Source organism: Zalophus californianus, chromosome X (assembly GCF_009762305.2).
Source record: "Zalophus californianus isolate mZalCal1 chromosome X, mZalCal1.pri.v2, whole genome shotgun sequence".
NCBI classification, from domain to species: domain Eukaryota; kingdom Metazoa; phylum Chordata; class Mammalia; order Carnivora; family Otariidae; genus Zalophus; species Zalophus californianus.
The window spans coordinates 42,823,338-42,844,521 of record NC_045612.1 but is presented as its reverse complement, the minus strand read 5'-3'; the positions used below and the strand labels follow the sequence as shown (position 1 = coordinate 42,844,521).

General features: G+C 38.2%; 1 protein-coding gene across 1 annotated transcript in view; it reads left to right on the top strand.

Annotated features, from left to right (window-relative positions):
- Positions 1–21,184, top strand: part of IL1RAPL2 (interleukin 1 receptor accessory protein like 2) — a 636,713-nt gene that overhangs the window by 53,470 nt on the left and 562,059 nt on the right. Inside the window, exon 3 of the mRNA XM_027607319.1 lies at positions 9,050–9,236. Coding sequence (XP_027463120.1) covers positions 9,050–9,236 — 187 coding nt within the window. The remainder of the gene's footprint in view (positions 1–9,049; positions 9,237–21,184) is intronic.

The following is a 21,184-nucleotide window of genomic DNA, read 5'->3' as shown; positions in this document are numbered from 1 at the left end:
TGCAAATATTTTCTCCCATTCTGTCGGTTGTCTTTTGGTTTTGTGGACTGTTTCTTTTGCTGTGCAAAAGTTCCTTATCTTGATGAAATCCCAATAGTTCATTTTTGCCCTGGCTTCCCGTGCCTTTGGCGATGTTTCTAGGAAGAAGTTGCTGCGGCTAAGGTCGAAAAGGTTGCTACCTGTGTTCTCCTTTAGGATTTGGATGGACTCCTGTTTCAAGTTTAGGTCTTTCAACCATTTGGAGTCTATTTTTGTGTGTGGTGTAAGGAAATGGTCCAGTTTCATTCTCCTGCATGTGGCTGTCCAATTTTCCCAACACCATTTGTTGAAGAGACTGTCTTTTTGCCATTGGACATTCTTTCCTGCTTTGTCAAAAATAAGTTGACCATAGAGTTGAGGGTCCATTTCTAGGCTCTCGATTTTGTTCCATTGATCTATGTGTCTGTTTTTGTGCCAGTACCATACTGTCTTGATGATGACAGCTTTGTAATAGAGCTGGAAGTCCGGAATTGTGATGCCGCCACCTTTGCTTTTCTTTTTCAGTGTTCCTCTGGCTATTCTGGGTCTCTTCTGGTTCCATACAAGTTTTAGGATTATTTGTTCCATTTCTTTGAAAAAAGTGGATGGTATTGTGATGGGGATTGCATTGAATGTGTAGATTGCTCTAGGTCGCATTGACATCTTCACAATGTTGATTCTCCCAATCCATGAGCATGGAACGTTTTTCCATTTCTTTTTGTTTTCTTCAATTTCTTTCATGAGTATTTTATAGTTTTCTGAGTACAGATCCTTTGCCTCTTTGGTTAGATTTATTCCTAGGTATCTAATGGTTTTGGGTGCAATTGTAAATGGGATAGACTCCTTGATTTGTCTCTCTTGTGTCTTGTTGTTGGTGTATAGGAATGCCACTGATTTCTGTGCATTGATTTTATAGCCTGCTACTTGACTGAATTCCTGTATGAGTTCTAGCAGTTTTGGGGTGGAGTCTTTTGGGTTTTCCACATATAGTATCATATCATCTGCAAAGAGTAAGAGTTTGACTTCCTCTTTGCCGATTTGGATGCCTTTGATTTCTTTTTGTTGTCTGATTGCTGTGGCTAGGACTTCTAATACTATGTTGAATAGCAGTGGTGAGAGTGGACATCCCTGCCATGTTCCTGACCTTAGGGGAAAAGCTCTCAGCCTTTCCCCATTGAGAATGATATTCGCTGTAGGTTTTTCATAGATGGCTTTTATGATATTGAGGTATGTACCCTCTATCCCTATACTCTGAAGAGTTTTGATCAAGAAAGGATGCTGTACTTTGTCAAATGCTTTTTCTGCATCTATTGAGAGGATCATATGATTCTTGTTCTTTCTTTTGTTAATGTATTGTATCACGTTGATTGATTTGCGGATGTTGAACCAGCCTTGCAGCCCAGGAATAAATCCCACTTGGTCATGGTGAATAATCCTTTTAATATACTGTTGGATCCTATTGGCTAGTATTTTGGTGAGAATTTTTGCATCCATGTTCATCAAGGATACTGGTCTGTAATTCTCTTTTTTGATGGGGTCTTTGTCTGGTTTTGGGATCAAGGTAATGCTGGCCTCATAAAATGAGTTTGGAAGTTTCCCTTCCATTTCTATTTTTTGGAACAGTTTCAGGAGAATAGGTATTAATTCTTCTTGAAATGTCTGATAGGATTCCCCTGGGAAGCCATCTGGCCCTGGGCTTTTGTTTCTTGGGAAATTTTTGATGACTGTTTCAATTTCCTTAGTGGTTATAGGTCTGTTCAGGTTTTCTATTTCTTCCTGGTTCAGTTTTGGTAGTTGATACATCTCTAGGAATGCACCCATTTCTTCCAGGTTATCTAATTTGCTGGCATAGAGTTGCTCATAATATGTTCTTATAATTGTTTGTATTTCTTTTGTGTTGCTTGTGATCTCTCCTCTTTCATTCATGATTTTGTTGATTTGGGTCATTTCTCTTTTCTTTTTGATCAGTCTGGCCAAGGGTTTATCAATCTTGTTAATTCTTTCAAAGAACCAGCTCCTAGTTTCGTTGATCTGTTCTACTGTTCTTTCTGTTTCTAGTTCATTGTTTTCTGTTCTGATCTTTATGATTTCTCTTCTCCTGCTAGGTTTAGGCTTTATTTGCTGTTCTTTCTCCAGCTCCTTTAGGTGTAGGGTTAGGTTGTGTATTTGAGACCTTTCTTGTTTCTTGAGAAAGGCTTGTATTGCTATATACTTTCCTCTCAGGACTGCCTTTGCTGTATCCCAAAGATTTTGAACAGTTGTGTTTTCATTTTCATTGGTTTCCATGAATTTTTTTAATTCTTCTTTAATTTCTTGGTTGACCCATTCATTCTTTAGTAGGATGCTCTTTAGCCTTCATGTATTTGAGTTCTTTCCAACTTTCCTCTTGTGGTTGAGTTCTGGTTTCAAAGCATTGTGGTCTGAAAATATGCAGGGAATGATCCCAATCTTTTGGTACTGACTGAGACCTGATTTGTGACCTAGGATGTGATCAATTCTGGAGAATGTTCCATGGGCACTAGAGAAGAATGTGTATTCCGTTGCTTTGGGATGGAATGTTCTGAATATGTCTGTGAAGGCCATTTGGTCCAGTGTGTCATTTAAAGTCTTTATTTCCTTGTTGATCTTTTGCTTAGATGATCTGTCCATTTCGGTCAGGGGGGTGTTAAAGTTCCCCACTATTATTGTATTGTTGTCAATGTGTTTCTTTGCTTTTGTTATTAATCGCCTTATATAATTGGCTGCTCCCATGTTCGGGGCATAGATATTTACAATTGTTAGATCTTCTTGTTGGATAGACCCTTTAAGTAGGATATAGTGTCCTTCCTCATCTCTTATTACAGTCTTTGTTTTAAAATCTAGTTTGTCTGATATAAGGATTGCCACCCCAGCTTTCTTTTGGCGTCCATTAGCATGGTAAATGGTTTTCCACCCCCTCACTTTCAATCTGGGGGTGTCTTTGGGTCTAAAATGAGTCTCTTGCAGACAGCATATTGATGGGTCTTGTTTTTTAATCCAGTCTGATAGCCTGTGTCTTTTGATTGGGGCATTTAGCCCATTTACATTCAGGGTAACTATTGAAAGGTATGAATTTAGTGCCATTGTATTACCTGTAAGGTGACTGTTAACTGTCTGTTGTCTGTGTTCGTTTCTGCTCTTTGCTCCTTTTAGGTTCTCTCTTTGCTTAGAGGACCCCTCTCTATATTTCTTGGAGGGCTGGTTTCGTGTTTGCAAGTTCCTTTAGTTTTTGTTTGTTCTGGAAGCTTTTTATCTCTCCTTCTATTTTCAATGATAGCCTAGCTGGATATAGTATTCTTGGCTGCATATTTTTCTCGTTTAGTGCTCTGAAGATATCTTGCCTGTCCTTTCTGGCCTGCCAGGTCTCTGTGGATAGGTCTGTTGCCAATCTAATGTTTCTAACATTGTAGGTTACATATCTCTTCTCCTGAGCTGCTTTCAGGATTTTCTCTTTGTCTCTGAGACTCGTAAGTTTTACTATTAGATGTCGGGGTGTTGACCTATTATTATTGATTTTGAGAGCGGTTCTCTGTACCTCCTGGATTTTAATGCCTGTTTCCTTCCTCACATTAGGGAAGTTCTCTGCTATCATTTGCTCCAATATACGTTCTGCCCCCCTCTCTCTCTCTTCTTCTTCTGGGATCCCAATTATTCTAATGTTGTTTCATCTTATCGTATCACTTATGTCTCGAATTCTGCCCTCGTGATCCTGTACTTGTTTCTCCCTCTTTTTCTCAGCTTCTTTATTTTCCATCATTTGGTCTTCTATATCGCTGATTCTCTCTTCTGCCTCATTTATCCTAGCATTTAGTGCCCCCATTTTTGATTGCACCTCATCAATAGCCTTTTTGATTTCGATTTGGTTAGATTTTAGTTCTTTTATTTCTCCAGAAAGGGTTTCTCTAATAACTTCCACGCTTTTTTCAAGCCCAGCTAGTATCTTTAAAGTCATGATTCTGAACTCTAGGTCTGACATCGTACTATTGTCCGCATTGAGTAGGTCCCTGGCTGACGGTACTACCTCTTGTTCTTTTTGCTGAGGTGATTTCTTTTGTCTTGTCATTTTGTCCAGAGGAGAATAGATGAATGAGAGAACAAAATGCTAACAGGTTTACAACGTCCCCAGCAAATATACTGTATACAAATCAGAAAAGACCTGAAACAAGGGGAAAAGAAAGGGAAAGAAAGAAAAAAGAAAGAGAAAAAAAAATTAAAAAAAAGATAAAAACAAAAACAAAACAATACAAAAAAAGCAGAATATGATCAAATATGATCAGGCTAGTGCATAGATCAGTGCCACACACTAGATTTTCGGCGTATTTTGGTCTGATAGAAAAAAGTGCCTCCTAAAATTTTAAAGGAAGAAAGACATATATGTACAAAATAAGGGTTGATACAATGAAGGGATGGAAGATGACTGTAAAGATGAAAATTATAAAAGATTTTATAAAAGTACTTGGTAAGATAAGTTGTTTGAAAAAGGAAAGAAGATTTAAGAAAAAAAGAAAAAGAAAAAGGGAGAGAATGTGATCAGGCAGGAGACTAGAACAAAGCCATACACTAGTGATTTAGGGTATATTTTGATCTGTTAGAAGAAACTGTACCTCAAAATTTTAAAGAGAGAACAACTTATATATATATGCCAAAAACAAGGATAACTACTATGAAGGGATAAAATATGACTCTAAAAATGAAAAATAAAAAATGTTTTTTTTTTTTTAAAGGGGATTGATAAGATGTTGGTTGAAAAAGGGAAAAAGAAAAATAAAAAAAAGTCAACAAAAATTAACTTTGATGAAATAATGAATCATGGTAAAAAAAAAAAAAGCCATGAATCTATGTGCAGTATTCCCCTAGCGCTGGAGTTCTCCCATTCTCCTTGATCGATCAACTTGGTCTTGGCTTGCTGGCTGTTTGTGCTGATCTTCTGGGGGAGGGGCCTGTTGCTGTGGTTTCCAAATGTCTTTGCCGGAGGCAGAATTGCCCCGCCCTTGTCGGTCTGGTCTAAGGAAGCTGCTCCGGTTTGCTCTCAGGAGCTTTTGTTCCCTGCAAGCTCTAGGTACAGCTTTGGAGGACCAGGGCAGAAATGGTGGCCTCCCCATCTCCACCCGGAGGAGCTGAGAACTCGGGGTCCCGCTCCTCAGTGTGTCCCCAGAGAAAAGCAGTCACTTCCGTGTCCCCGGTCTCCGGCCGCACTCTGTGCTCACCCGGCCTGTGATCAAGCGTTGCTATCTCTGGCACCCGACCCCGCGTGGAGTCTCCAAACCCAGCAGATCCCTGCAGTGCGTTCCCGCACCGCTCCTCCCCGGGAAGGAAGGGGAGTCTCCCCGGATCTGCTGCTTGTTGGGTCCCTGCTGGAGGAGCCGTGCCCCAACTGGGCCGCAGATCACAGTTTATGGCAACCCCGAGATGAGAGCCCGCGACTCTGCTCCGTCTCTGCAGCCGGCTTCCCCGCTCTGATACCTGGGAGCTCTGGCGCACTCAGGCACCCCTGGTTTCTCTGTGACCCCAAGGGTCCTGAGACCACACTGTCCCGGGAGGATTCCACCCCCCGCTTAGCCACTGCAGCGACGTCCCTCCGCCGAGCCAACTTCTAAAAGGTCCGATTTTGTGCTCCGCGGCTCTATCACTTGCCAGAAGCGGCTGGCGGAGGCCCCTCCCCCGCCGTCTATCCTTCCGAATATCGCCTCGGATTCACTTCTCTGCATGCCCTACCTTCCAGTAAGTGGTCGCTTCTTTGTTCAGAGAGTTGTTGCTACTCTCCTGTTCGATCTCCTGTTGAGTTCGTAGGTGTTCAGAATGGTTTTGATCCCTATTCAGCTGAATTCCTGAGACCAGACGAAATCTAGGTCTCCTACTCCTCCGCCATCTTGCTCCGCCCCCCTTAATGAAACTCTTGCTAACAATTTGACCTCCAAGGTTCTGGCCTTTGCCAAGTAGCTACTGCTCATATTAACTGGAAGTTTCTCCCTGCCTTAGCTGTTTTCTTTTGATTCACTTCTTTTTGTGTCTATGTCAGTGTATCTTTTTGATCCTTTCAAATCTTCATGGCCCTCTGGTACTAGGCCTATTGCCCAACTGACCTCTTTTAGACTCATTCCTATAAAGTAGCACCCTTAACCCAGTGGCATACCTTCACCCATTGCTGCCAATGTATTGTTATTATTATACTGGTGATTGATTGTAATTATTATATCACATATAAATTATAATTATTATTTATTAGAAATATGTAACAACTAATCCTAACAGTAATAACAATTCTAACTACAATTTATCAAATACCTACTATGTGCTAGATGCTCTATTATATGTTTTATATATTATTTGGCTTAAGAGTTATAACAGACTGGAGACGTTAGTTATTGTAATCATTCCAGCTGAAAATGTTAAACATATATTTGCTCATGGCTGTACAATGAAAGGAATTCCTGTCTCCAACCTCCAATGGAATTACCATAAAGGACTTCTTAATCCTCATTTTTCAGCTGAAGATACTGAGACTGAGTGATGTTACATGACTTTTTCAAGGACACAGAACTAGTTGAACCCAGTGGATCTTAGTTCAAAGTTGGTGCTTTGTTAAGAAAGAAACCACTCTATTATGTTGGTCCCTTACTTAGAATATGTTTTCTCCCTAGGGCTAGATACATTTGGGATAGTAAGCTTCTTTCAGGGCACTGGACCTTCTATCTGCTTTTATTGTTGAGACTGCTGATCAACAACTCTCTTTCCCTGGGGGCACACCATAATAATGGGAAGGTATTTAACAAGTAATTCTCTTTCATCCAAAGGGATGAACACCATAGAGCACATATGATCAAAGTCCGTAACATTAAGAACTGTTCAGAATACTTTGTAAACCCAAGGGGTGACTCTTTCTTCTGTGTTCAGTACTTTAAAAAAAACTGTGACCATTTATCTTCCCTCCATTTCCTATACCTACCTTAGTCCTTCTTGTCTCCTAGTTGTAACTAGTATATTCTTTATTTGCTAATATGCTGATGCACAAAACTTGGCTAAACCTTACCCTTGTGGTACAGGAATACCTGCAAAATTATCCTGAGTCATATTTAAACAAGAAATGTGACATTTGACCAGCCATATACCTGAATCTATAGAATGAGGAAGAGAGGTTATTATCATAAGGGGATTGATGCAAAAGTAAAGCAGAGAGAACATGTCTCATCAATCAACATACCTTTGATGCCCTCTCTTCTAATTAGCTAACATTTACTGAACATCTACTGTTTATTCATTTAGATCTCAGGGATAGAGTGATGAACAAAAACAACAAATTCCATGCTTACATTTAACAAATAAACAAATGATAGAAGGTCAGAGAGAAGAGCAAGTGTAAAAGTCCACGGCTCAAATAGGTGTAGTATATTTAAGGAACGGAGGGAATGTCATTGTGCCTGTACAGTAAAGGACAGTGTTATGACAGGCCAGATCATGTAGGGCCTTAAAGGAAGCATGGAGACATAGAAATGTTTAGCACCAAAGTACTGAAGGTGGGGTCAAGAAGAGCCAAACTGCACCAAACATTATCTTCTTGCCTGAGATTATTTTTGTTTTGTTTTGTTTTTCTTTTATTCTGGTGGCTTTTAGCTTCATGGTTTTTAAAGGGGCTGTCAAACATTAACAAGAGAATTAAATGGTCTTACATTTGATCCCCAGTGGGCATAGCCTTGAGTTCTAGGAACCTACATTGAGGAACAGACAAAAGCAATAGCTCACAATCTTCATTGTGTAATGGGGTTGCAACTGAATATTAGGATGGGAGTACTTTGATAGTATCCTACTCAGATGACACAGGCATGGGCATAGTCAGAAGTACTTGCCAGCAATTGATTTCACTAGAAATTTAAGTAGCAGTCGTTTTGATTGACTCCATTGTAAACCCAATGGACAGTGACCATTTGCACTTCTGTTTTTTGTATATCTGGCATATTGTAGAATTTCAATGAGTAAGTAGTTTGAATATTGACAATTCTTTGAGGCCATCTTAAATTATTGGCTGGCATGCTAATCCCATCTGTCAGGATTGCTACCCCTTGGTTGTAAAAACACTTGGTTTTGAAGTGCCCTTGGCACTTGGTATTTGTAATAGCAGGTATCCCTTGATGTTTAGAACAGATACAATCCTGACATGTCCCATCAAGAGATTTACAGTTGACTTTCTGCTAAGTCTTACCAGGTGCTTCTGCTCTCTTCCTCACACTTTGCAGTTTTCTTTTGTGTGATTGATATGTTCTGCAGCCCAGTCAGTGCAAGGAAAAATCATGGGGCATACACAAGGAAATGAAAGCAGAATTGAACTCCATAAATACCCTTATATCATGAGTTAGCCAATTAATGCCCAACTTCTAAAGTAGCCTTATGGTAAAATTCATGTTGAAATTCCTTTATAATGCTAATGTTGGTGGATACAATTAATCTAGACCAACCACATTATACTAGGATTTGTTCTTTATAGGAATCCAGAATTTGATCCCTGACATATCTCAGTAAACACTTTAAAAAGCTATGTAAGTTAACAGGTATCTTCTGTATGTTGATCTGGTTTGGGGTATGTATCTTGAAAAAGTAAATGTTGGCTTTGAAACCAATGACAAAATCAAACAACCCTTGGAATACCTGTGAAGGGAACTGGCTATAGGGACAGGGCAGGAATAACTGTAGCTCTAATTACAGACTTTCTCATAAGTTTTCACTATCAGATCTTCAATGTGGCAATATTTACCAGTGGGAAAGAAGTCTGAATTGTCTTATAGTTTAGAAGATGGGTACAGCTGCTCTATGTAGCTACTTCATGGTCAGAGATGTCCTCATTACATTTTGTTTTATATCTTCCTGTCAGTTGAAATGGAAAACTGTTCTGTGTTGCTTTGATGTTGTTTCTGATTTCTAGGCAAGGTCCTATATGGAAAGGTAAATATTCTTGAAATATATAGAGTACAAAGTTTTAAACACCCAGTAAAGCCATTTTACTATTTCTCTGTTTCTACAGAAACTCGACATATTGCATGAAGGTGTCAATGTCCTTGACTGTTGCAGAGAATGAATCAGGCCTGTGTTACAATAGCAGGATACGCTATTTAGAAAAATCTGAAGTCACTAAAAGAAAGGAGATCTCCTGCCCAGACATGGATGATTTTAAAAAGTCCAATCAGGAGCCTGATGTTGTGTGGTACAAGGTAACAGCATGGTGTCAATTACTTTTTCTTTTTTTTTTTTTTTAACCTTAACTCAATAGCTGGCTTGGGGATAGAAAAAGGGAGGTATTTTATTTCTAGTTTCTGGTATCAGATATTTCATTGAGAAAAATGAACAGATCCACAGTGAAATAACTCAGAGGTATGACTTCTATATAGTACTGGTTTTAATGGACTTCCATCAGCAGGTGTCACAAGCAAACCCATCTTCTCCAACTGCTAAAAATAAGTAAAAATTCCCTCCACTCAAGCTTACAAGACCAAGTGGGAAGAAGAGTAAAGATTTCAGTAACACATGAAAGAACATATTTGAGGGACGTAGAAATATTATTTACTATTAGGAGCAAAGGCCCATTATTACAAGTACAAATAACACTCCCAACAAGGGAGGAAGGTATACATTACCGCTCCTAGGCCTACAATGGCAATAAGAAAGAGCAGTGTCGCTGGAACCTGGCAATAGTGGAGTAGGCCTGACAAGAGCTGTGGCCTTAAAAGAACATAGGAACTGTGGCAGATAAAGAGGGATTGAGCAGGATAAATACCCTAACCCCTCTTAACTCCTGACTTCTGGTTTTCTGCTAGCACCCATGGAAAATTAAGCAAAAGTCAGAGGGCAAAATCAGGAGATAGATTCAATAGTCTTCAGATTCCCTGGGCATAAAATAGGTCAGACAGAGCGGAGATTGGATCTAGGGGAAGAAGCAAAGAAGTAACCACACAACCTTCTAGCTGTGACATTCTGGCTGCTAGCCTGGTGCCCCGTGGTTCTATAAGATAACTCTGTACCTTCTGCCAAATCTGTGCCATGGTAGTTGACACATGGTACAGGTTTATATGTTATAGCCAGAGGTAACCAAGGGGGTTTTCTGCACAGGTGTTGTGTACATAGTTGGACTCAACAAACATAAAAGATGGAACAGGTTGTTTCTATAGGATATAACAGATTCTTTTTTTTTAAAGATTTTATTTATTTGAGAGAGAGAGAATGAGAGATAGAGAGCACGAGAGGGAAGAGGGTCAGAAGGAGAAGCAGACTCCCTGCTGAGCAGGGAGCCTGATGTGGGACTCGATCCCGGGACTCCAGGATCATGACCTGAGCCGAAGGCAGTCGCTTAACCAACTGAGCCAACAGATTCTTAGTTTCCAGGGAGGATTAAACCCTAACTCCTACAGCTGTCACGTGTTTTTGCATTTGGAAGCCTCTCCATCTTCATACCTATGGGAACTCACCAGTGGACACCAAAAGCATGTCCTGACCTAGGATCTCAGTCTCTATGTGAATTGTCCTTCCTTTTTTTTTTCTTAATACAGATAATATTCTGACAGATAAAAGGAACGTACAATGATCATTATTCATAAATATAGAACATCTATAATTTAGTGGGACCCTCCATGCCTTCTCAGTATTTATTAAGCACTCACTATATGCCATTCACTGTGCTAAGCTTGGTCTCTACATTATCTCAATTTAAGTCTCAATGCAACTCTTTGTGGGGGTGCTGTTATCCTTATTTAATAGAAAAAAAAAAAAACTAAGGCTCAGAGGGATGCAGAAACTTGTACAAAGCTACTCAGCCAACAAAGCCTGGTTCTATATTCAAGGCAGTGTTTGCTATTCCAGAGTCCATTTTCTTAATCACTACCCTTTCCTGCAGTGATCCTAGAGCTAAAGCCAGCTGTGGTCACACACACTTCTCTAAGATGCAACACTGGTGCAGAGAAGCCTGTGAAAAGATAGAGTAAGAATGTTTTATTTTAATTTTATATTTGGAAAAGGAAAATTGATCAGCTCCAGAGTTAGCAGCTAGGAGTAAAATCCTTGTCATCAGCCTTTTCCTTTTCTTCTGTATTCTACTGTCTCATCTTCTTATTTTTCTACTAAATTCTTTCTTCTTTCTTCACATCTCTAGACATCACTATCATCATTGTATAACAAAGCAATTTCTTCCTTGGGCAATGCTAAGCACCATTCTTAGAAATGGACCAAAGATGGTGAAGCAAATGGCTTTTCTAGCTCTGCTTGTACAATAACTTTTAAGATTTCTATATAATTTTATAATTGACAAATATTAATCACAATGATAACTAACATTTATTGAGTGCCCACTATATGCCAGTCTCTGTTTTAAGTGCTTTAGATAAATTAACTCGGTCTCTAGGACTACTGTATTAGGTAGGTATTATTATTATCCCCATTTTCCAGAAGTGACTGGAGACTCAGATAAGTTAAGTGACTTAACAAAAGTCACATAGCAGTTTATGACTTGCATGTTGGCTACTGGGCCCATTCTTTTAGTCACTGTACTATACTAATGGATCAGAATAAAAAACTAAACCCCAAAGTTAAAGAATTCCTAAAGCTCCCAAATGTGTTGTTAACCCTGCTTCTCATAGTTTCAAAGTATATCCTTGAAAAAAATATATTGATGTAATGGGAAAATGTTTCCTTTTCCAATCAATAGTTTAATAATCTTCCCTGCTTGCTTTACAGTCTCTGTGTGCCCTACCAGGCTGAGCATAAAGTGATTTTGCTCCAGCTACCACAATGTAAAGACATTTGTCCAGACTTCATTCTGGTGTACATCCAAATTTAGAAATGTACAATGTATTATTTCCAGTATTTTAACAGTAAAATGTATGTGTGTTGCATGATCAATTTCCAAGTCATCTTTTTAAATATATGTAATCTTTAAACTTGCTTCTTTTATATCCATTTCTGCTTTTTTCTTACTCTCTAATAAATTTGTGTCATTCTCACATTCTGTTACGTGTTTCCAAGCCATCTGAAATATGCTAGGGTAGGCCTTTGAGGACTGTCCTTCTGTGCCTGCATGTAATCACAGCTGGATATGAAGGTAGAGGTGGATCAGGTGGCACTGGGGCATGGTCATAAAGATGACTGAGTAAGCCTATCCTGGTTGTTCTTGGAATGTAAGAGATATGTATAAGGGGGTTGTATCTCCTCTATCTGAACTCTATCAGTTAGCAAAAGGAAGTGAGGAGAGGGCCTATACTTTTAGCACTTCATCTTAATGCTGTATGAGTGGGGCTTAGACAGTAGAACAGCATACACAATAATGTTAGTGTTTTTAGAAACATTTTTGAAAAGAGAGATTCTTTTCTTTATTGAACTAAGAAGAACAATGCTAGAACAATCTCATGTTGTGATGAGCACTGGGTGTTATGGAACCCACTTATCCTGTCCTTTTTGACATTTTACTGAGTTTTATGAAAAGCTTGGAGTCTAGCCAAAAGAAATGAGTGTGCGTATCTATGTATATATTTAAAAATGTACATTTTGACAAATCAGTGTAGAGGTGTATGAAGTCAGTTATACCCTGTTCTTCCACTCTATTTTAACCATCTAAGGTAATTAGTGTTTCCTGGTTATCATCCCACACTTTCCTCTATGCCAACATACTCTTTCTATATATATTATTTATTTACACACACACATTCACACACATTCAGACACACACACACACACACACACACACACACACCTCCCTGTCCCTCATTTTATAAAAATGGAAACATCACATATATATCCCTTTTCAGCTTTCCCCGTCACACACAAATGTATCATGAACATCATTCCCTGTTGGTAATATAAATCTAAATCATTTTTAATAGCTGTATCATAGTTCATAGGATGCAAATGAACTTCTTTTATTAAACCACTCTTCTGATGGATATTCAAGTTTTTTTTCTAGGTATTTTTTTTTCTAATTTCATTGTTACAGTAAATATCCTTGAAAATATATCCTTATATCCTTGACATACAAGATAGGAATACTCTCTGTCACTACTATTGTTCAAAATTGTTTTGGAGGTTCTAGCTGATGCAATAAGAAAATTAAATGAAATATGTCATATAAGACATGCGTGTGTGCGCACACGCACATATATTAGAAAAAACAAAATAACCTTATTTTTCAGATTATATAATTGTATACCAAGAAACCCCAAGAGACTCAACAACAACAAAAAATAGAACTAATGAGATAATTTGATAAGGTAGCTTGGTAAAAATATACAAACATAACATAATAAAATAAAATTTAAAGAAAATACAAAATATTCAATAACTTTTGTTTTTGCTAGTAATAATCAGACATGTAAAAGGGAAGAAATGAAATTATTTCATTTACAATAATGACAAACTATGAAACACTTTGGAATAAAATAACAAAGATGGAAAGAGACCTATACAAAAATATAATTTTATTGAAGGACATAAAATGGTCTAAATTAATAGAGTGACAGGATGTATTTCTGTATGGTATTATTTCATAGAGTAAACGGTCCGTTCTTTCCGATGTATAAATAATTCATTTTGTTAGAATATAATTTTTTTGGAATTAGACAGTATGATAAACATTATAAAGTTTATATGAATGAATGAATGTACCATAATTGACAATATTGGGTAAAAACATTCATGAAAAGGGACTTATTTTACCTGATACTAATATTACTACAAAACGACAGCAATTAAAATAGTAAGTTTAGGGGTGCCTGGGTGGCTCAGTCGGTTAAATGGCTGCCTTTGGCTCAGGTCATGATCCCAGGGTCCTGGGATCGAGCCCCGCATCAGGCTCCCTGCTCCACGGGAGGTCTGCTTCTCCCTCTCCCACACCCCCTGCTTGTGTTCCCTCTCTCACTGTGTCTCTCTCTGTCAAATAAATAAAATCTTTAAAAAAAATAGTAAGCTTAGGAAAAGATAAATAGATCAGTTGAATAGAATAAAGCATCCAGAAACAGATTAAAAATATGTATTTTTGAGAACTTAGCATATGATAACATTTCATTTGAATGGGTATGGAGGGGGATAAATGGCTTATTAAAAATTCTGTGCACATAAATGACTTTCCGCTTAGAAAAAATAATTAGATCTCTGACTCATACCATGTTTAAGAAAAGTTCCAGATGAATTATAAGGAGGTAATTTCATCCACTAAAATAGTATTTTAGGAAAGGCCATTTCTAAATGCTGTCACTCATTACAGTGAGTTAAGCTTCTAAAGTTAAGAGCTTTACATTGATTTATCTTGCTATAGATTCTAACAATTTTCATAAAGGGGGAAAAATGTCACTGGAGACCTTATAATACTCCAGCCCAAATGACCAATACTTTCTTGCTAAAATGTACTCTGGCAAAATGCTTAGGGATTTTGAATTCCTTTGGTAATGTAGTGACATTACTATGTACCTTCTTTTGTAACCATAAAATTGCATTTCATCCTTAAATTTTTAATCTCATAACTAGAATTTTCAGATATTTTTATCCAGAAGGGATGAGCTGTGAAACCCATGAGGGCTTCAGTTTGGTGTGCCTTAAAACCAGTGAGTAACACAAGATTTAAGCCCCATTTATCCTTATTTTTATTCCTAGATATGGCATTAGAAGTCAGAAAGGGGTTCTTTACTATTTATAAGTTACAAAGAAGATGAGTTAATGTGAGAGAAATGGGTATTTGAGATACATAAGAAGCACTGGTCTTTGAATCTGGGGATCTGGATTCTGGTTACCATTCCACCATTAATGCAGATAAGTAATTGTATGTCACTGGACCTCTATTTCCCCACATATAAAATAGATGTAATAATGTCTGCCATATATCCCAGACATATTATAAAAATTTAATGACTAAAGTCCTTAATTGATATTTGCTGCTACTATAGAAAGGGAAATGTTACAAGGGAAGCTAAAAAACTAGTTACCTAAGACATCTCAGACTCTAGTTGGGAATTTAAGATTTTTTTTTAAAGTCATGTTATTCTGTATAATCTACAAACATAAAACTTACCCTTTTTACCTGTATAATTTGATGTGTTTTGGCAAATGTATACACCAAAATTGAGATATAGAATGTTTCCATCACTTCAAGTTCCTTTATGTCCGTTTGTAGTCAATTCCCTCCTCTTAGCCCCAGTCCTTGGTAAAAACTCATCTGGTTTCTGTTCCTATAGTTTTGCGGAATGTTATATAAATGGAATAGTATGATATGTAGCCTTCTGTGCCTGTCTCCTTTCACTTAGCATAATGCATTTGAGATATGTCTGTGTTGTGGTATATATCAATAGTTTCTTCCTTTCACTGATGAGTAGTAGTCCAATATTCCACTGTAGAAATGTACCACTGTTTTGCCACTTATTGCTTTGTTTTTTTTTTGTTGTTGTTTTAAAATTTAAATTCAATTAGCTAACATATAGCACATTATTAATTTTGATATAATTTTCAATGATTCATTAGTTGCGTGCATATAACACCCAGTGCTCATCACATCACGTGCTCTTCTTAATACCCATCACTCAGTAACCCCACCCCCCCACCCACCTCCCTGTCTGCAACCCTCAGTTGTTTTTTTAAAGATTTTATTTATTTATGTGTGAGAGAGAGAGAGGAGAGAGAGAGAACATGAGTGGGGGAGAGGTAGAGGGAGAGGGAGAGGCAGACTCCCCGCTGAGCAGGAAGCCCGACATAGGGATCCATCCCAGGACCCCAGGATCATGACCTGAGCTGAAGACAGATGCTTAACTGACTGAGCCAACCAGGAATCCCTGCCATTTATTGTTGGTGACCATTTGGGATGCTGATGGTTTTTGGCGATTAGGAATAAAGGTCTTATAAGTTGAGTTTTGACTATATAATTTCTTGATTTATCAAAATAATATGTTTTTGTCAATTTTTATAATCTTATTTTGATGTGTATATGTTTCTCAAACTTAACAGGAGTTTGCTGTTGATCTTTCCTAAATTGTCGTAAGAATCCAGGCTTTGGAGGGACTTCCTGTATAACCTCAATCATATTCAGATAAAAACAGATCAAAGCAAATTAAAGCCTCTTTTTTATTATGTTAATCACCATACATTACATCATTAGTTTTTGATGTAGTGTTCCATGATTCATTGTTTGCGTGTAACACCCAGTGCTCCATGCAGAACGTGCCCTCTTTAATACCCATGACCAGGCTAACCCATCCCCCCACTCCCCTCCCCTCTAGAACCCTCAGTTTGTTTTTCAGAGTCCATAGTCTCTCATGGTTCATCTCCCCGTCCGATTTTCCCCCCTTCCTTCTTTCGACATGTATCATATGACCTCACTGATATGAGGAATTCTTAATCTCAGGAAACAAACTGAGGATTGCTGGAGTGGTGGGGGGCGCGAGGGATGGGGTGGCTGGGTGATAGACATTGGGGAGGGTATGTGCTATGGTGAGCGCTGTGAATTGTGTAAGACTGTTGAATCACGGACCTGTACCTCTGAAACAAATAATACATTATAGGTTAAAAAAAAAAAGAAGAAGAAGAAATTAAGGCCTCTTAAGCAATGTCTTTTTCTACAGTCTGACTATCTTTTATATATCCAGTAGAATGATCTTTCAGAAATGCACATCTGATTGTAGGACACCACTATTTAAAGCACTCCAATGATTCCATAGAACCATTTAGTTAATAGTTCCTTTTCCTTGAGTGTTTACAGAGCCTGACACTGTGTCAAGCATGTTCATTTATTACCTAATTTAATTTATAGAACAGTATTACAGGTTATATAGTGAATTAGGTTATACAGTGGCAGAGCTGGGATTTGAACCCTGACAATGTCTAGGCTTTTTAGATTTGGTCTCAGCCTACTCACTGCTATTCTCAGCAATAAAACTATTCAGAATTTTTTTGTTTACTTCATGTTATTTCACATCTGAGTGCTTCACATGTTGTTCTCTCTGTTCATGTCTTACCTGCCTAACTTTTATATATTGTTTAAAATTCAGCTCAGATGCTAATAGTAGCCTACACGTACCCCAGACCTCTTTGTTCATGCCAGATCTGCTGTAATCTTGGATGATCCAGCATTAGAATTACTTCAGATATTTCTTCCAATCCTTTCTCCTTTTCTTCTCTTTTTGGTATTCTTATTACACTTATGTTATACTTCTTATATTTCTTCCACAGTTCTTAGATATTCTTTTTCTATTTGCTTGTCAGTTTGGGAAGGTTTTATTGACATACCTTCAAACTCACTGATTTTTTTCCTTGGCCATGCCCAGTTTACTAAAGTGCCTATCAAAGGCCTTCTTTATTTCTGTTACAGTGTTTTTGATTGTAGTATTTCCTCTTTTACTTTTTTAAAGAGTTTCCATCTCTCTTCTCTTCTTACATATTGCCCACCATTACCATTAGGTCCATTAACATATTAATCATGCTTATTTTAAATTCCTTGACTGATAATTCCAAATTTTCTGCCATAACTGAGTCTGATTCTGATGCTCGTTCTCTCTCTTCAAATGGTGGCTTTTGTTTTGTTTTGTTTGTCTCTTAATACACCATGTAAATTTTTATTGAAAGCCAGACATAATGTACTAGGTAAAAGGAACTGAGGTAATAGGCCTTTAATTTGAGGTTTTTACATTTATCTGGCTAAGAGTTAGGCTGTGTTACTGCTTGCTATGGCCATAGGTGTTAGAGGCTAAAATTCCCTCTGGTGTCCTAGTTTTTCACTCTTCTGTTATCTTTGGGTTTCCCTAGAGATTTCCTAAAATGAGGTCTGAATTGTGCAGTTATTTTAGCTGTAATATCCTATTGTTATCCAGGAGCCCTGTTGATGTGTTATTAAAGTGTAGGGTAAGGGAAAGCAATCTGTAATCGTATGATTAGATTTCAGTTTTTAGTGAGCCTTGTCCCTGGGCTGTGACCATCACAAGTGCTTCTCAGCTTCTCTCCCACCTCCATTAGATGAGACAGGGAGGATAGAGGGAGCTGGTGCTGGCTGTTTTTCTTCTTCCACTTCAAAGGCTAGAGGGGCTACAGTTGGATATTTCCCTTTTCACATATCCTTTGAGGGCAGGCTGTTGTTAAGAAGAATAAGGCTCTTTGGATATATTTAAAATGGTTACTTTTTCCTTCCTTTGCCAGAAGCATAAGGGGATTTTTCTCCAGTTTCCATGCTGAAAACCTGGTGGGCCTCCTGGAGGTAAACATTATAAAAGTGTGCTCGCTACATGACTGGGCCCCCAGGGGTTTTTATGTATGAAGCTAGTTCATAGTCTTCAGAAATTAGTAAATTATCCTTTAAGTGTTCCTACTAGTTGCTGGCTCCTATGTCTGTTTCAGCTCCCAGTAAGTTGTGATTCTCTGTACTCATGTGTCTCTCTAGTTTCTGGGGTAGTAGTTTTCACTGTCACCTCAAATATCTGATGGATATAAGAAGAGTTGTTGATTTTCAGTTTGTTCAGCTTTTTTCTTGTTGTACAGTTGGTAGTGACAACTTCCCAACCTTTTCACATTGAATCAGAAGCTGGAAGTCAACCCTTGCATTAGAAGTATAACTTTGGGGGGGTACCTGGGTGGCTCAGTTGGTTAAGTGGCTGACTCTTGGTTTTGGCTTAGGTCATGATCTTGGGGTCATGGGATCAGGCCCTGTGCTAGGCTGTGTGCTCAGCACAGAGTCTGCTTGAGATTTTCTCCCTCTCCCTTCCTGTCCCTCTGTCCCCCCCCCCCCGCTCTCAATGCATGCACATGTACTCTCTAAAATAAATAAATAAATGAAATTTAAAAAAAATGAATTATAACTTTGGATTGTGTTTTGGATTGTCTCCAGACCCCTGTAGAAATGTGAATCACATTAATTCCTGACAGTCATTAACATGTCATAATAGATGTGTATGTAATCTGAAAGCAGAGTAATGAGAGTGATAATAATAGAATAGTAGTTAATATTTATTGTTTTTAGCATATGATGCTCTATATTACAGAACACTTATATACATTACCTCATTTAATCCTTATAATCACCCATATTGGTAAATATTAGTATCACCACTTTTTTTAATAGGTGAAAAAACTGAGGCTTTTAGATCAACTAAGGGGCATGCTTAGGAACATACAACTTGGTATTCCAACCCAAGTATTTGAGTCTAGAACTTATAATTTTACACTGTGGGGTACCAACTTTGACATTAGGACTGTGAAGAGAGAAAGAGAAATAGACCTAGAGAGGGAAAAGACTTTCTGAAGTTTGTTATCCTGTGAATTTGGAATAGAGGTAAGGATGAAAAGAGCCAAGTTGATACTTAATTTACAATTGTGCTCCTATGTCTTCCATCTTTAAATTAAAGATAGTTCAGGTTCCCTAGATTGCTAGGCAGATGCCTAGATGCTCTATGAAATAGTCCAGTCTCTAGGGGAAAGGAGAGAAATTGGGTCTGAGTACGTGAGTATTAGGTATTTGAGCAAAAGTACCTTGAGGACCAGAGATTACATGATTGGTTTATGGTTGTACAACTACTTTGTGTCTGAACTTCAGAATCAGAATAAATATTTAAATAAATTTTCCTGGTGTTCTTGCCATGAGAAATGAGTCCTATGCTCTGAAAAACACTGAAATAACCATGACCACAAATCAAACTGATTCAAAAATACCTGTTTGTATAATGATGATATCTCAGAAATGTACTGTGAATATTTCAGGGTGGAAATTCCAACATCCAAACGTGGCTAGCAACAGGTTACTTCAAGAAACTTGGTCAACAGATGTTTCTATTGAACATTCTGGGCTCCTAACCTAGTAAATACTAGCAAGTGACACCTGCCACTCAGGAAGGCTGGCAGGGAGGGAAGGAAGCTGGGCTTTAAGGGTTGACATTATTTTGATTGAACAAGGAGATTGTACAACAAACTGCTCTATGAGGGATCAGCTAGGCTATGAACTGGAGCTGTTTGTTGAATTTAGGTACCTCCAGCAAGACTGGCCTTCAGCAAAACCTTCAAGTTGAAGAAGTTTTATTTTAATGGTCCTAAAGTACCAATATTAGGGCCTGCTCATGTTTGAGGCTTTGATGGTTTTTCCTTGCCTCAGATAAACAACCATCTTGAGACTTGATTTACATGTTTCAAATTTCTTTGCCTAACAAGCCATCAAAATTAAATTAAATGGATATGGAGCAATGAGGTATGGCAATTATGCCTGTTCACTAGGAAAGAGGTCATAGGAAGATTGGGGACATGAGAGAAGTAATGACAGTAGTAGGCCTAGCAGCCAGCAGTTTAAGGGAGAGATGCTGCAAATATTGGAGTAAAAAGGCTGGAAGTCTTCTGAGGTTTGATATAGGTACACAGATATGTGAAGGGATAGCCAATGAAGTAATTTTGTAAAGGATGGGCTGGTTGGGGCAGGATGGTCATCTTCAATCCTCTTCTGAAAAAATATAGTTTCTCTACCCACCTGCTAGGATTAATGTTGGAGTAGCCCTTTAGAGTTCTACATTTTCAGTGGGTTAAAGTATTATGTTCCTGGGGATAGTTAACCAATTAGTGAAGATTTGGTTTCAGCTGATTAGTACATTAGCACCAATTTTCACCAAAGAGAGCTAGGGGTTTGGAGGAGACATAATCCAAGATTGTGAAAGTTTAGGGACGGAAAACATTCTCTGTGCTGGGTGACCACCATATATAGTGCTGCCCAACAAGAGCGTAACGAATAAACTTTGCAAGTCTCTGGGCTCTGGCTGCTCACATGGTAGTATATGTTATCCTCATATGCAGAGTAAGAAACTGATACCTAAAGAACTTAAACAAATTTGCCCAAGATCCCAGAACTTGGGTGAACCCCAGATTTTGACCTAGAGCTGTCTTGCTCTGACTGCAGTTCACCTTTTCATCTATACTACATTGTCTCCAGAAGGGTGGAGATGACCTGACAATAACATTTTCCTATGCCACAGTTTAAAAAACCCACAAAACTCTATTAGGTACAAATAATCTTTTATAAGGCTAGATGGTAACTTGGAAAGCACTTGGTACTATCTCAATCTAGCCCAAAGAATGTGTAAAGATTCCAGGCTGTTCTTCATCAGTGGTTATTATCTAACTCCTATATACTCTTTAGATTTTACTTCCTGGGGAAAAAGAAATCAAAGCAGTGTGC